This window comes from Natrix helvetica (genome assembly GCF_964273705.1).
Source record: "Natrix helvetica genome assembly, chromosome: 1".
NCBI lineage: Eukaryota > Metazoa > Chordata > Lepidosauria > Squamata > Natricidae > Natrix > Natrix helvetica.
This window is the reverse complement of record NC_138548.1, coordinates 114,593,514-114,607,088: the sequence shown is the minus strand read 5'-3', so window position 1 is coordinate 114,607,088 and position 13,575 is coordinate 114,593,514. Positions and strand designations below refer to the sequence as shown.

Here is a 13,575-nt window from a genome sequence, read left to right as displayed (position 1 = left end):
AATAGTAGAAGAGGACACCTGTGAACCTATGGCTGAAGGCGGGAAAGAGACAAACGCCACCTCCGTTTTTCTGTAGGGTGCCGTTCTCTTTATGTAAATACGGAGGGCCCTCCGCACGTCCAGCTTGTGCCAGGATTTCTCCTTTCTATGAGAAAGGTTGGGACAGAACTCTGGCAGAATTAACTCCTGAGCCCTATGAAAGTAGGAGTTTATCTTGGGGATAAAGGCGGGATCAAGCCTCAGAACCACTGTGTTAGGCTGGAAAATACAAAGGTCTTCCCTGACAGAGAGGGCACCTAACTCTGAAATCCTCCTAGCCGACGTGATGGCGACTAGGAAAACCATCTTTAATGTGAGGAACTGTAAGGACACAGTCCTCAGCGGTTCAAAAGGAGGATCCACTAGGGCCAGGAGGACCGTGGACAAATCTCAAGATGGGAACCTGTGATCTACCGGGGGGCGAAGATTTGCTGCCCCCCGCAGAAACCTCTTCACTACCAGATGACGGCCCAGGCTCTCCTGGCCGTCCAAAACCAAGACAGTCGACAGGGCCGAGACTTGTCTCCGAAGTGTGTTATGGGCTAACCCCCTATCGAGCCCATCCTGAAGAAAATCCAGGATATTCGTGAGCGAGGGACGTTTGGGGTCCACATGTGCCTTACGGCACCAAGTACAAAAAGTGGACCACGTGGCATTATAAATCCTGGTTGTGGCCAGGTGTCTGGATGCCACGATGGTTCGTATCATCCGTGTCGAGAAACTAGCCTCTCTCAGGATCTCCTTCTCAAATATCAGGCGGTCAACTGGAGCCATTGTGGCTCCGGATGGACCAGGACCCTCTGGCGTAGGGATATCTTCTGCAGAATTCTCCAGGGTTGGCAATGGACAGACCTAAAAGATCCGCGAACCAAGGCCTGCGTGGCCAGTATGGGGCGACCATGATTACCTCCACCCCTTCCATCACTATCTTCCCCAACACCCCTGGAATCAGTGGGAGGGGGGAACGCATAAAGCAGACCCGGGGGCCACTTGCTGCATAGGGTACTGCTCCCCTCCATTCTCAAGTTGGGAACCGCATGAAAAACCTGGGGAGCTGGGCATTTTCTGGAGACGCGAAGAGGTCTACCACTGGCCGTCTGAATCTCCTGCAGATCTCCTCAAACAGTTCTGGTTCCAGCTGCCACTCCGTCTGATCCACCGTGTTCCTGCTGAGCCAGTCCGTCTGGTGATTGGAGTCTCCGGATGTGTGCTCTGCTTTGATGGACAACAGGTGCCTCTCTGCCCAATGGCCCAGGCACTGAGATTCCACCCAGAGGGCTCTGGAGTGAGTCCCCCTCTGCCTGTTTACATGTGCCTTCGTGGCCACGTTGTCCATCAGGAGTAGGACGTGTCTTTGCTCTACAAGGGCCTGAAAGTGTCGAAGGGCCAGATGAGCTGCACACAGCTCCAGCCAGTTTATGTTATGTGTAAGGGGACCACCGACCCTGGCCCAGCTGTGTCCCCAACAATGCCCCCCAGCCATAAAGGCTCGCGTCTGTGGTCAGGGTAAGTCTCTCCAGCTCCCTGAAACCACACCCTCTGGCTAGCACTGGAGAAACCCACCATCTCAGGGAGAGCCTCACGTGGGCGGGGGGGTACTCGAACCTGGAAAGATGAGGTGCTGCGCTTGCTCCTTTAGTATGGGAGTAAGAACCAATGGAGGGTTCTAGCATGGAGCCTCGCACGTGGAACAAGATCTATGCATGAAATCATCTTTCCCAACAACTGGGATAAGGTAACTATGGGTACATGCTGTTCTCTCTGTACCTGGTTGACCAGTTTCACCAGGCTAGCCTTACGAACCTGGGACAAGAACACCATGCCGGGGGAGGAATCTATGATCGCTCCCAAATGCAACAGTCTGGTAGATGGTCGCATGTGGCTCTTCTGGAAGTTTATTGAGAACCCATACCCCTGCAGGGTCTCCACTATTAGGCCTAGATCTTGAAGGGACCTCTCCGGCGACTCTGCCTGGAGGAGGATATCATCTAAATAACAATGAAGCCTGATGGGAATCGTTCTGAGGTGGGCAGCCAGGGTTTCCAGGACCTTTGTAAAGGTCTTGAGTGCTGAGGCAAGGCCAAAGGAAAGAGCCCTATACTGGTAGTGGTCACCAGCGTAGGAAAACCTAAGGAACTTCCTGTGCTCAGGTAGGATAGCTATATGAAGGTAAGCCTCCATCAAGTCAATGGACGTGAGGTAATCATCTTCCCTGATACCTTCCAGGATGGAACGAAGGGATGCCATCTTGAACTGTTTGTAAATTAAGTAGCGGTTCAACCATTTAAGGTCAAGTATCGCCCTCCAGCCCCCAGAGGACTTTGGAACTATAAAGAGGTTGGAATAAAAAACCCTGTCCCGATCCTCTTGAGGAACCACCTCCACCGCCTGGATCTCCACCAGGTTATCAATCGCCTGGCGCATGAGCTGTCTCTTAAGTGCGCACTTGGACGTAAACGTACGAAAAGAATTTGGGGGGACGGATAGGAATTCCAGTCGCAAGCCAAACTTCACCATGTTAAGGACTCAGAGATCCGAAGTAATACTCTACCAACAGTCGGCAAACGCCAACTGACCACCAATGGGAGCCGTCCAAACCCGCTCATTTATTCCGGCGGAAGAAGCATCTCCTCCCCGAAAGGGCTGCCTACCCTGGGGTCGGAAACGTGACCTGTCCCTGTAAGAGGACCTATCCTGCCCCTGTCCTGTTGTGGCAGAAAATTTCTAGGCTGATAATGATAGTCTGTGTCAGTACCCCTGATAGGGTGCCTTCGTGTATATGGTGTGTACTTGTGTTCCTGCTTCTTAGTCGTGGCAGGCAAAACCTTACGTTTGTTCTTATCCTCAATGAGGATTGGGTCCAGAACCTCACCAAACAGCTTTTTTCCTGCATACGGGCCTGCCGCCAGCTTCCACTTCGCTTTGGCCTCCGCTTGCCAGTTTTGAAGCCACACCATCCGCCTAGCTGAAACAGAAGAAGAAAGAGCCCTGGAGGCAAACTTAGCGGCGTTCAAGGTAGCATCTGCCGAAAACTGAGTCGCAGCCATGACCTTGCTAATGTCTTGAAGCAGCCTCACATCGTGCGCCGGGACACGCTCCTGCATTTGTTCAAGCCACATCAGTGTGAAGAAGAAAGACACAGAAGAGGTGGCCTTGATCGCCCATGTTGCTGCCAGAAAGGTCTTACGCAATGCCTGTTCAGTCCTCTTATCTTCCGCCTTCAGATTGTCACCATGGGAGTTGGGGATGCCAGGGCGTCCACAGGGGCGTCCACCTCTGGAACCTGTAATGCCTGGGAGAAATCAGGATCCATATTATAGAACAGTCTGTCATTCCCACCAGGGGTGGGGAATGTACCTGGCTTGGCCCATTGCTTCTGAATGACATCCAGAAACAGTTTTGGTGCAGGGATTTCTTCTTTCCGTGCTGCGGGTTCCACAAAGAAACATTTTTTCTTAGGCCCTGCCTTGGAAGTTGAGGCCACAGCCGCGGCCTCCTTCTGTTTGCCATCCTCCGTTTCATCGGCTGCAGTGCTCCTGGCTTTAAATAGCGGATACGTCTGCGCTTGACCTCCATCAGCTCTGCGTCCACCTGGTCAGAAGGGCGATCCTGGAGGGCTACGCTATGTCCAATGGCTCGATGAATAAGAGATTGAATGTTATAAGGCGAGTCCTCAAAATTACCAGTTATGACTAGGCCCAGGCCTGGGTGCCAGCTGATGCCTATGCCCTGGGTCAGGAATAGGCATAATGCGTGGAGGCGGATGGTACTCGCCTTCCTCGTCCTCCACCTCCAAGAGTGGGGGTGAGATAGAACTGGCCCTTGGGGATCCAGAGATCCTTGAAGGGGAAGGAGATGGAGAAAGTGGAGCCACCCTCAGACGGGGGGTGGGGGGGTGGGGGGGTGGACTGTACTGAAGGCAAAGGGGCCTTATCTCCGCCTCCCTGCTTGGTCTTCTCCCTATCCCCTGCACCCTCTTGCGTGGAGGGAGCTTACTTCACCAGTGGAGGAGGATCCTGGAGGGAACCCTTTCTCTTCTTGGAGCTCTCTGAAGGAGCTGCAGAAGTCGCCCAAGAGCTACATTCATCGTGGGAATCAGCCATGGTCTTGTAGCAACTCTCTGCCCAAGGCCGCACCTGACCAGTTCAGTAACCAACACAACGTTAAAACTCCTAGTCGCTAATCTGCGACTGACCTCACCGGAGCCTGCAGTCGCAATGAGCCTCGTGGCAGAGAAAAAGGGGAAACAAAATGGCCGCTGACCATGTGACTCCCCCTGGCGGTTCAACAAAATGGCCACCACCTCATGGCCACTAACAAAATGGCCACCGCATGAGGACCTTCCCAAGATAGCCGCCGCCCAAGAAGCTCTCCCAAAAATGGCCACCTCCAGGGCCCCATACTCACGAGGGAAAACCTCCAGACAAAACCATTTGCTGCTGAGCAAATGGCCCCGAGATCATCCGGTCGGCCGTGCAGCCCTCCGCAAGTCTTAGTCAGCGCCGATCGTGCTCTCCCATCGTTCTGGACCGTTTGCAGCTACGCGGGAACGCCGACATGTTGCACACACGCTCCTCGCACCCGCAGCCTCGATGTCCACCCGCTGCAGCCCTTGAGAGCCAGTGGCAATGCAGGGCAACCTCCCTGGCCTGCTCACGAGCCAGTAATCGGAAGCAAGTTAAACGGAACCGCAATGGACTCCAATGGCCAGCCCAGCTGGTAGCTTGCCTGCGAGGAACCTGGGACCTCCAGAGGGATCTAGACCATACAATTTGCTACTCTAACACAAGCCGGTGGAAAGAAAGAACCTGTGAGCCAAGTTCAAACACCTTCCTCCAATAGTGACATCAAATTAATTGAAAGAAATGAAGAAAAAGAAATTAAACTATTCTAGGAAAGAAAACCAATTATCATGAACAGCAAAAGTTTTTACATCTCTTTTCGGGCAAGACTGAGTCGGAATTGGATATCAGCAGAGGAAGCTAGAGGCGTGGCTTAAATTCTGACTCAGTCTCTTGGGCTAATAAGGATTGAACAACCCACTCCTGGACCCTCCTGCGCCATCAGCTGGAGAAGCAGTAGCTCAGCAGCAAGTGGTAAATGCTTAGAATAGAAGCATTATGCTCTCCTACAGTAGCATTTCACAGAACAGCACATTTATGGAGTTGCAAAATGAGAGCCAGTGGCAACTTACAGTGCCAAGTATATTTTGCATCCGCTGAACTTATCTAGTAACTATGAAAATCCTACATTTGGTTTTCTACATAAACCAAACTTAGATTTCATTCAAGCCATCTTCAGGCTGTCAAGTCTACCTTTCTCTCACTTATGGTGCATGGGTAAATAGTCTCCAATGTGGGGGGAGGGGGAGGGGGGAGGACTACAATTGTCTCTGAGGGTTCCAAACTGTTACACTAATTAATAGTCATTAATTGTGATAGCTTAACCATATGCAAACAATGGATCTCATTAAGATAGCACTTCCTTGATCACTGCCAAAAAAAGCAAACTGTCCTTTGCTGACACTGTGGCAATGTACTTACCAATGTAGTTCACTGTTTAAGTAAAAAGTGACTGTAGTACTATTTACTAACCTCAAGATGATGCTGTGATTACATCAATATTTTGATTTACAAAGCATGGTGATCGCAGAGTAAGCCTTCATATTCTTGAGTTCCCCAGGTTAGGGAAATGAATTCATTAGATTTGTAGCAAAGGCTCATTTGCTTACAGTACAATGTTGTAGATGCAACCCAATCTACATTATCGTCTTCTATTTTAGATATAAGAAATCTTTCAGATGGGCAAACTGTTTATTTATTATGCAGAGGACAAAGGCTCTCAAACTTCTATTTACACGCCAGCCCTGCTCTGTGAAATGTCATAGGTACCCACTTACTTTCATCCCCCATACATTTGAAACTAAGAATAGCTGTTTCTCTCCCAGCCATTGGTGATTTGATACAATAAGAGAGAACAGGCTCATCAACCAATTTGGTACAGTGATTAAGGCATCAGGCTAGAAACCAGGAGACCATGAGTTCTAGTCCTGCCTTAAGTAGGCATGAAAGCTGTCTGGGTGTCTTTGGGTCACTCACCCATCTCAGCCCAAACTACCTCATAGGGTTGTTGTTGTTGTGGGGAAAATAAGAGTAAGGAACATTACATATGCCACCTTGAGTTGTTTATAAAAATAATAAAGGTAGGATACAAATAAAATAAATGTATATACATGCCTAGTTTATCTTTATTATTATTATTTCTTTTATTTATTAAACATGAAGCTCAGTCAACTGAGCATTTAAAGATGTGTCACAAATACCACTGACTGGTGCTAATAGTTGATACTGGTTGTTACCAGCATCCTAGGTATCAATCAAGTATCTTCTTCTGAGTAGCGCAGTTTTTTGCAGTTCCGCTGGTGTTATTGCAGGAAACTGCAATTTATTGATGTGTTTTGTAAAATTCTTGGACATGGTACCAAGTGCCCCGATGACAATGGGAATCACTGTTACAAGTTTCATCCATCATCATCATCATCATCATCATCATCATCATCATCATCATCATTTTATACTTTATTCATTAAACATGAAAACAGTAAACTGAATATTCAAAAATGCATCATAAATACCATTGACTGGTGTTAATGGTTGATACGGATTGATGCCAGCGTTCTAGGTATCAACCAAGTACCTTCTTAAAATATAAGATGTTCCGAGTAGCGTAGTTTTTTGCAGTTCCGCTGCTGTTATTGCAGGAAGCTGCAATTTGTTGATGTATCTTATAAAACTCTTGGACATGGTACCAAGTGCCCCGATGACATCATCATCATCATCATCATCATTTAGTGTTAAGATCAAGGTATATTTGCCTCCTTAAGTTATTTATAAAAATAATGTAGGCACATTTTAAAATGTGTTATATAAATAAAATACATATACACATATCAAACAATGAGAAAGTAAGAGCAGATACAAAGGCAGTGTGAACAGAGAGGAAAATGAACAACTCCAAAACCTTCTTTGTGTTTACTATGTGCCATGCTTTTTGCCTTATCTCCACCTTGGCATAATTCTCCAAGCCCTAGAGAGAGAGCTTGGGCCTTCTTGGAAAAATCCTGTTTCACATAAACTCAGATCCAACTTATATTGCAACTAGTTAAGGGAAAACCAAGTCCCATCCCCCTCCTTAAGGGAGCACAAACCACACCCAGATAAATATTGCCAAGTTATGTTCTCAGCGAAAAGAAAGATTTCAGGCAGGCCAGGGCTCTGCCTTCAGGACACAGTGTGAGTATTTGCAAAGGACGTAGGAATGAAGACACACTTGGCCGACACTGGTTTTTCTCCTCCCCTCAGCCTTTGGCAGTAGCCTCTCTCTTAGGCCAGGCCTTTAAAAAAGCATTTGGGATTAATCTGCAGTTTCAGCAGTGAGAGCACAGGAAGTTACCCCCCAACCACCCCATCTCACATCACAGGCCACAGAAAATACTCCTGAGACATCTAGATTATTTGCACATCTGGACACACACACAGAGAGACACACTTTAACAATAGCAGCTGTGCTAGGTACAGTTAAAAAACTAGGCCTTCCAAGGGATCTCAACTGATGAAACTTTACATCCATTCACTTCTCAACTGTATTTTTTTTGAAGGAAGTATTCTTTTTATAAAGGAATACATAAAATAGTATAACCATAGAAGGAAGAAATCGCTCTGATTCCTGCTCATCTGCTATCCTCTCTCCATTGAGATTCAAGGCTACACAGAATAGTTTTAATAGTCATGTTCAGAAATTTAGGAGGATGTATTTAGGCTCTATATATGCCAGCGTTGTCCAAAGACATTTCTGTGGTCATGTGGCCAGCATGGCTATATGCCAAAATCATGCAAAATGCTGTTACTTTCCCACTGAAATAGTATCTACTTACATTTACATGTTTTCAAACTGCTAGGTGGGCAGAAGCTGGGGCAAGTAACAGGAGCCCAGCCCATCACGTGGACTTGAGTCTTGAACCTGGACTGCCAGATGATAAGGTGGGGACCTAAACCACTGAGCCATCACAATTAAGTGTGTGTGTGTATTGACACCTGACTCCTGACACCTGAATACGAAAAGGGTGCTCTGGCAAGAGCTTTTCTTCTAATTCTATAAACTACGTACAATGTATTTCTAAATGCCTTTTTCTTCCCTTAGTTTTCTACTAAATAACAAATACACTGAAGAGGTGTGGGATCATTCCAATATGTTATCTATTTGTATTTCAACCACAGGTCTCACAGCATGAATTTTCAATATCTTATTTTCAATATCTTTAAATATTTGAGGCATTAATTCCTCCCTATAAAATCTCTCAAATAGATTCTGAACAAACAATACATACATTTTGTTATGTTATTATTAAAGCCAGGACAAACTTTGGCTCTTCAGAATGACTTCATGTAGCATCCAAACGAGAAACACACTGTATTATCTAAGGAGGCCATTCAAAACCTGGAACTACAACCACCATCATTCCCCTTTAGAATCATCTATGCTAGTTAGGCTGATGGGAACTGTAGCCTGAGCCCTATCTATAGAAGACACATTATATAAGACACCTATCCACAGAGGAGGAAAGGACGACGGCATGGAAGGGAAGCAGTGCGAACCTCGCCTAAGAAAAGCAACAGAAATCAGTCAGAAACTTGGAAAGCAGGAGGAGATAAAACAAGAACAACAGAGGCATATAAAGTGGGGTATCCAAGTTAGAAGAGAAGCAAATACAGATGCAGGCACCTTAATTCAAATCAGCCTCATGGATAAAGAAAAAAATGGTCAATGTCTCCTCATTCGTGTCAGTGTTCTAATTCAAAACGTTTTTCCCTCAAGAACTATAGTAAAAATAGACTTCCTTTTGAGGAAGTGGCCAGTTTTGCAACCAATGACAAGACACATTTGGTCTTCTTGAAGGAGATCAGACTCATAACACTGAGAAAGGGAAGGGTGTGGACCACGCATGGGTTCAAAGACAACAGTTTTTCGGTATATGATCTGAGCGGTCTTTTTCTCTAACAAAACGGCTCCTTTTCTTTCTCTCAGTGACTCACCTTGGTCATGATATTACACATTTGCAGTTCATGCAGCCTGGACCACTTTCATCTGGGGGATTCAATTTACGTAGTTTGTGCTGCCGGATCTCTCGCACTAAAGTATAGAAGGCGTCTTCGACTCCCTGCAAAAAGTCAATGAAGTGTTTTGAACATCATGCAATTTGCGTGTATAAGCAAAGGCAAAGGACATTTCCAAGAGCCGTTCAACATGTGCTTTCCACTGCTGCTCAGTTCTGAATGCATTACTAGAGCTAATCCAGGATTTCATTCAAAGAGGTAGCAGCTTTCCTCCTCCTCCTCAAAATACAAAAAAACAAAAACCATTTAATTGTGAGCTGGTAGACGTTTTACAAACAACTGGCAGAATTGGTAGATGTGACAATGGGGTGACTGTTTACCAAGTGCCCCTATTTTGAAATCCAAATCATAGACCCAGAGAGCTGATTGCCTAAATTGGCAGCAAATACATGTGCTTGGGCAGAACAGTTTGGACAAATGGCAGAGTATAAAACACCCCATCACTGTTGGCTGAACATTTACCTTTGTTATTGCTACTGAGACAACTGTTAAACCAGGCTACCTGCCAGTCATGTTCCAGCATCATCTTAATGGAACAAGGCCACTCTTAATCCAAACTTGCTGCAATTTTCACTTTTGTTCCCTAGTGCCAGGAACCATCAGCAAAAGCTACACAACTTGATCAATAATTACCAGCTGGAACCCTAGCAACCCAACAGTAAATGCACATTATTGGCTCAATAGAGCTAAGGGCCAGTTCCAGCCCAGTTAAGTCAGACAACCACAATAGGCTTATACAAACAGAGAAAGTAAGCTGAAGAGCCATCTGTTTACACAATTCATCAAGGTACGTAATTTCCTTGGAGGGGGCTGAGCTGAACATTTTTCTATCAAGAGACAGTCAGCGAAGGTGGAATTGAAACAAAGCTTTGGTAAGTTTCTTGTTGTTATTATTGCACAATTCAACAATCCAGGACCAACAATTCAATACACCAAAACTTCAGCTGATTGCAGAAGCGGTGCAGAGGAGCCAAAAAGTTTCCACTGACTTACAAGGGCGACAATGAAAAGTTCAACAGACTCTCTGGAAGATAGCTTGGTTTTCACCACAGAAACACCCTGAAGATTACATCTTGCAAGTATGGAGTAGATTCTTTCCTTGAGTGAAGGTGGAAAAAGTGAGTCTGCATGGTTTGCGTTATCTTCCCCCCCCACCCGGGTATACCTGTCTAGTTTTGGCTGACGTCTCTATGTATGGAATCCCATAACTCCGAGCCAGCTCCTGGGCTTGCCGTGTTTCCACAGTCCGGGCAGGAAGGTCACATTTATTCCCCACCAATACCATGGGCACATCATCGGAGTCCTTCACTCTCTTGATCTGCTCTCTGAAATACAGAAAACAAAACTGGGACAAATTAATGAAAGGCAACATTTCTATACAAGGGCCATGACTTTTAAGAGCTTAATGGCATAAGAATATGATAAACTTAACCAGGGGTGAGCTTCAAAAATTTCAGCAACGGGTTCTCTGCCCAGTTGCTGGGTGGGTGTGGCCATAGTGGGCATCGCCTAGTCGGCCTCCTGCACCATGGCAGGGAGGGGGGGTGCTTTTTTGCCTTCCCCAGGATCTGCAGGTTTTCCTCGACCCTCTGGGAGGGCAAAAACTGCCTCCCCTGGGCTTGGGGGGGCCTGTTTCCGGCCTTCCAGAACTTCCAGGAGGCCCGGTTTTCGCCAAGCCTCCCCAAAGTCTCTGCACGGGCCCTGCACTTACCTCGCATCCAAAACGGGCTGCGTGGAGACTCCTGGGAGGAGCAGGGTGGGGCCAGCCAGGGATGGGATTTGGAGGTTCTCCAAATCGGTCATAATGTTAGCTACGGATTCTCCCGAACCCAGGCGAATCCATAGCAGCACACCCCAGAATCTAACCAACAGAGAGGTTGAGTTGATGCTTTCCCTCTCATCAAAGTTCTCTCAAAGCATTATCATCCTCTCATTGCCTGGTGTGCAACCACTGATGCATTTCTCAGTACAGCCTTTAGGCCAAAATACACAACATTCCTCCTCTGGACCTTGTTTGCCTCAGAACCTAAGTACATGGGATTAATCTCAATCCCTGCTTCATTCCTCCAGTAAAGCCAACTTCTCCAATTCAAGTAAATCAGATAGAGAATTACTGCAGTCTGAGTGTTCACATTTAAGATTTGTTCATTGTTAAAAGACTGATTTCCTCCCTGTTCCTGGAAGAAGCTGGCATCCTAAAGAAAATACCGCTGATACAATTTAATTAAGCAGAGTATTCATTTTTGCAGATATGGAGGTGTTGGGGCAAATCCTGTAATAGGAAGCTAAGAATTGGAAAGGCAGACTTTGAAAGCATCAAGCTGTCCTTCCCAGTTCATGCACATCAGGGACCTAAAGCCTCCAGAAGATCATTGAGAGGATACCAAATATGGAATAGAAAGGTGGCCTTTCAGGTCAAATAAAAATGAGAGAACGTATCCTAAAATTCTCATTTGTATCCCCAGGAATTTTGTTTTAAATTTGCAGGGGACTTTGAAAAATATTTGCAAACCGTAAGAAATGTCAGGGATATATAATTTTGTTAATTTGCTACAGAGAAGCAATAATCAAGATTCCTATGTACCTTAAGCACTGCTATATTTCATAATTACATGAAGCAGAATAAATTTCAGATTATGCAATTGCAGGAACAGATTCAAACCTATGAAAACATATACCCTGATGTATGTTACCGTACAAAAATCTCTTTGAAACACTCAAAGCCTCAGAGCCTTATACAGTATTTCTCATACTAACTAGACTTGCCATCACATGTATGCAAAATTGTGTATCTGCAAATATGTGGCAGAGAAGGCAGAATAAAGGCACCAGCTTGTCAAGGTAGCAAAAAGTCCTAAACCATCACTAAACTCAAAAAGGAAGCGCCATGTGATACAAAGAAGTTCTCTGATTTTCCACTCTTTATTTTAATAATGTTATCAAAAGTTTTAAAAGGAGAAAAACTAATACAAACTAAGTTAAAGCAAGGAAGAAAAAAAGAAAGAAAGCAAAGAGAAAGCTAAAATGCAAGAAAGGAAAAAAGTAAAAAATAGAAAAGAAAGAAAAAAGTAGCTTCTGATCTTCGTTACTTCAGTTATGGGTACACTCACACATTTGCCTCTTCTTTAAAGTTACATGTCTCTTTTCTGTCTAGTCCTTAAATCCATAAATCATAAGCTCATTTTTTAAAAATGTTTTCCACAAAAAGTGCACAATAAACAGTAAGCAATAATCAGTTACTGTCACTGAAATGTATTTGAATCAGACCAACAGTCCAGTTATTGTCATTTCCCTAATAAAAGAAATCAATTTAAGCCATGTCAGCAAGTTCCATCAATATCACCGGCCATTCCTCCACTGTAGGTAGTACTAAATCTTTCCATCTTTGTACATGAAACAGTCTTGCTGCAGCTATTGTAAAATTCCGTGACCTTTTTCCCAACTGTTCATCAGTCCCAAAAGATTGAGCTCTGGCCTGAATTGTATATTAAACTTTTAAAATCCCCTGAATCAGCCTGTCTATTTGAATCCCAAATTTTCTAGCTTTACACCACATCCACTAAGCATGATAAAATTCCCCTTTTCCTTGTTCAGGCGCATTTGAAATGCTCCAATTTTTTACTTGTAATTAATATTTCCCATGACAACTGATAATGATCCATCACAAGCAGCAGTGCCGGTCACAAAGTAGCAGAAACGGAGTTGATCTAATCAGCTGGTGGTTACTGATAGCTTCCTGGTAGTGGCTAATCTCTTTGTAAAAATTGATAGATTCTTAACATTGTGACTTCCCTGACACAACAAGTTCAGCAATTCCAACTTCTGAAAACATGACAGTCAAGGACTGCAGTTATCATAATTCAACCTTGACATTTCTAGCAGAATTTGCTGTTCCAGAAGCTCTGAATGTGGAAGATTTAATCCCCCCCTCTCCTATCACATAGTTCAAAAGTATTCTTATTTGTATCTTGACATTTGTTTTCATTCTCCTTCCAGCAGTTTCTACTTTCATTTCCTCTTATAAGAGTTTCCCACTCTTCTGCCCTTCCTTTCCATTTCTCTTCTCTTGTTATGATTATTAACTATTTCTAATTGGCCACTTCTGGTCATTCTGCATCATAGGAGGGAGACCTTCCTTTCTTTCTTCTCTGAATCATGTTACCTTTAGACATCTTTTTTTTCAATTCTACACTTGCTACTCCCAAGCTCCTTTTATTGGGGGGGAAGAGGGTGTCCAGCTGTCTAACCTCATCACACAGAAGAAGCCCTGAGTCACGGCCCTTTTCCTCCTGCACCATAATCTGTACAGACACTCTGTGTAGCTATGATATCTTTTTTCTTCTTCTCTCTTCTCTTCTCTCTC

General features: G+C 45.0%; 1 protein-coding gene across 3 annotated transcripts in view; it reads right to left on the bottom strand.

The window, feature by feature from the left end:
• The window catches only part of HRAS (HRas proto-oncogene, GTPase), an 82,857-nt gene that overhangs the window by 2,851 nt on the left and 66,431 nt on the right, over positions 1-13,575 (bottom strand). For all 3 annotated transcript variants that reach the window (XM_081936034.1, XM_081936035.1, XM_081936036.1), the window contains exons 4-5: positions 10,378-10,537; positions 9,132-9,256 (exon numbers count right to left, since the gene is read on the bottom strand). In XM_081936034.1, coding sequence (XP_081792160.1) covers positions 9,137-9,256; positions 10,378-10,537 — 280 coding nt within the window. In that variant the 3' untranslated portion in view covers positions 9,132-9,136. The remainder of the gene's footprint in view (positions 1-9,131; positions 9,257-10,377; positions 10,538-13,575) is intronic.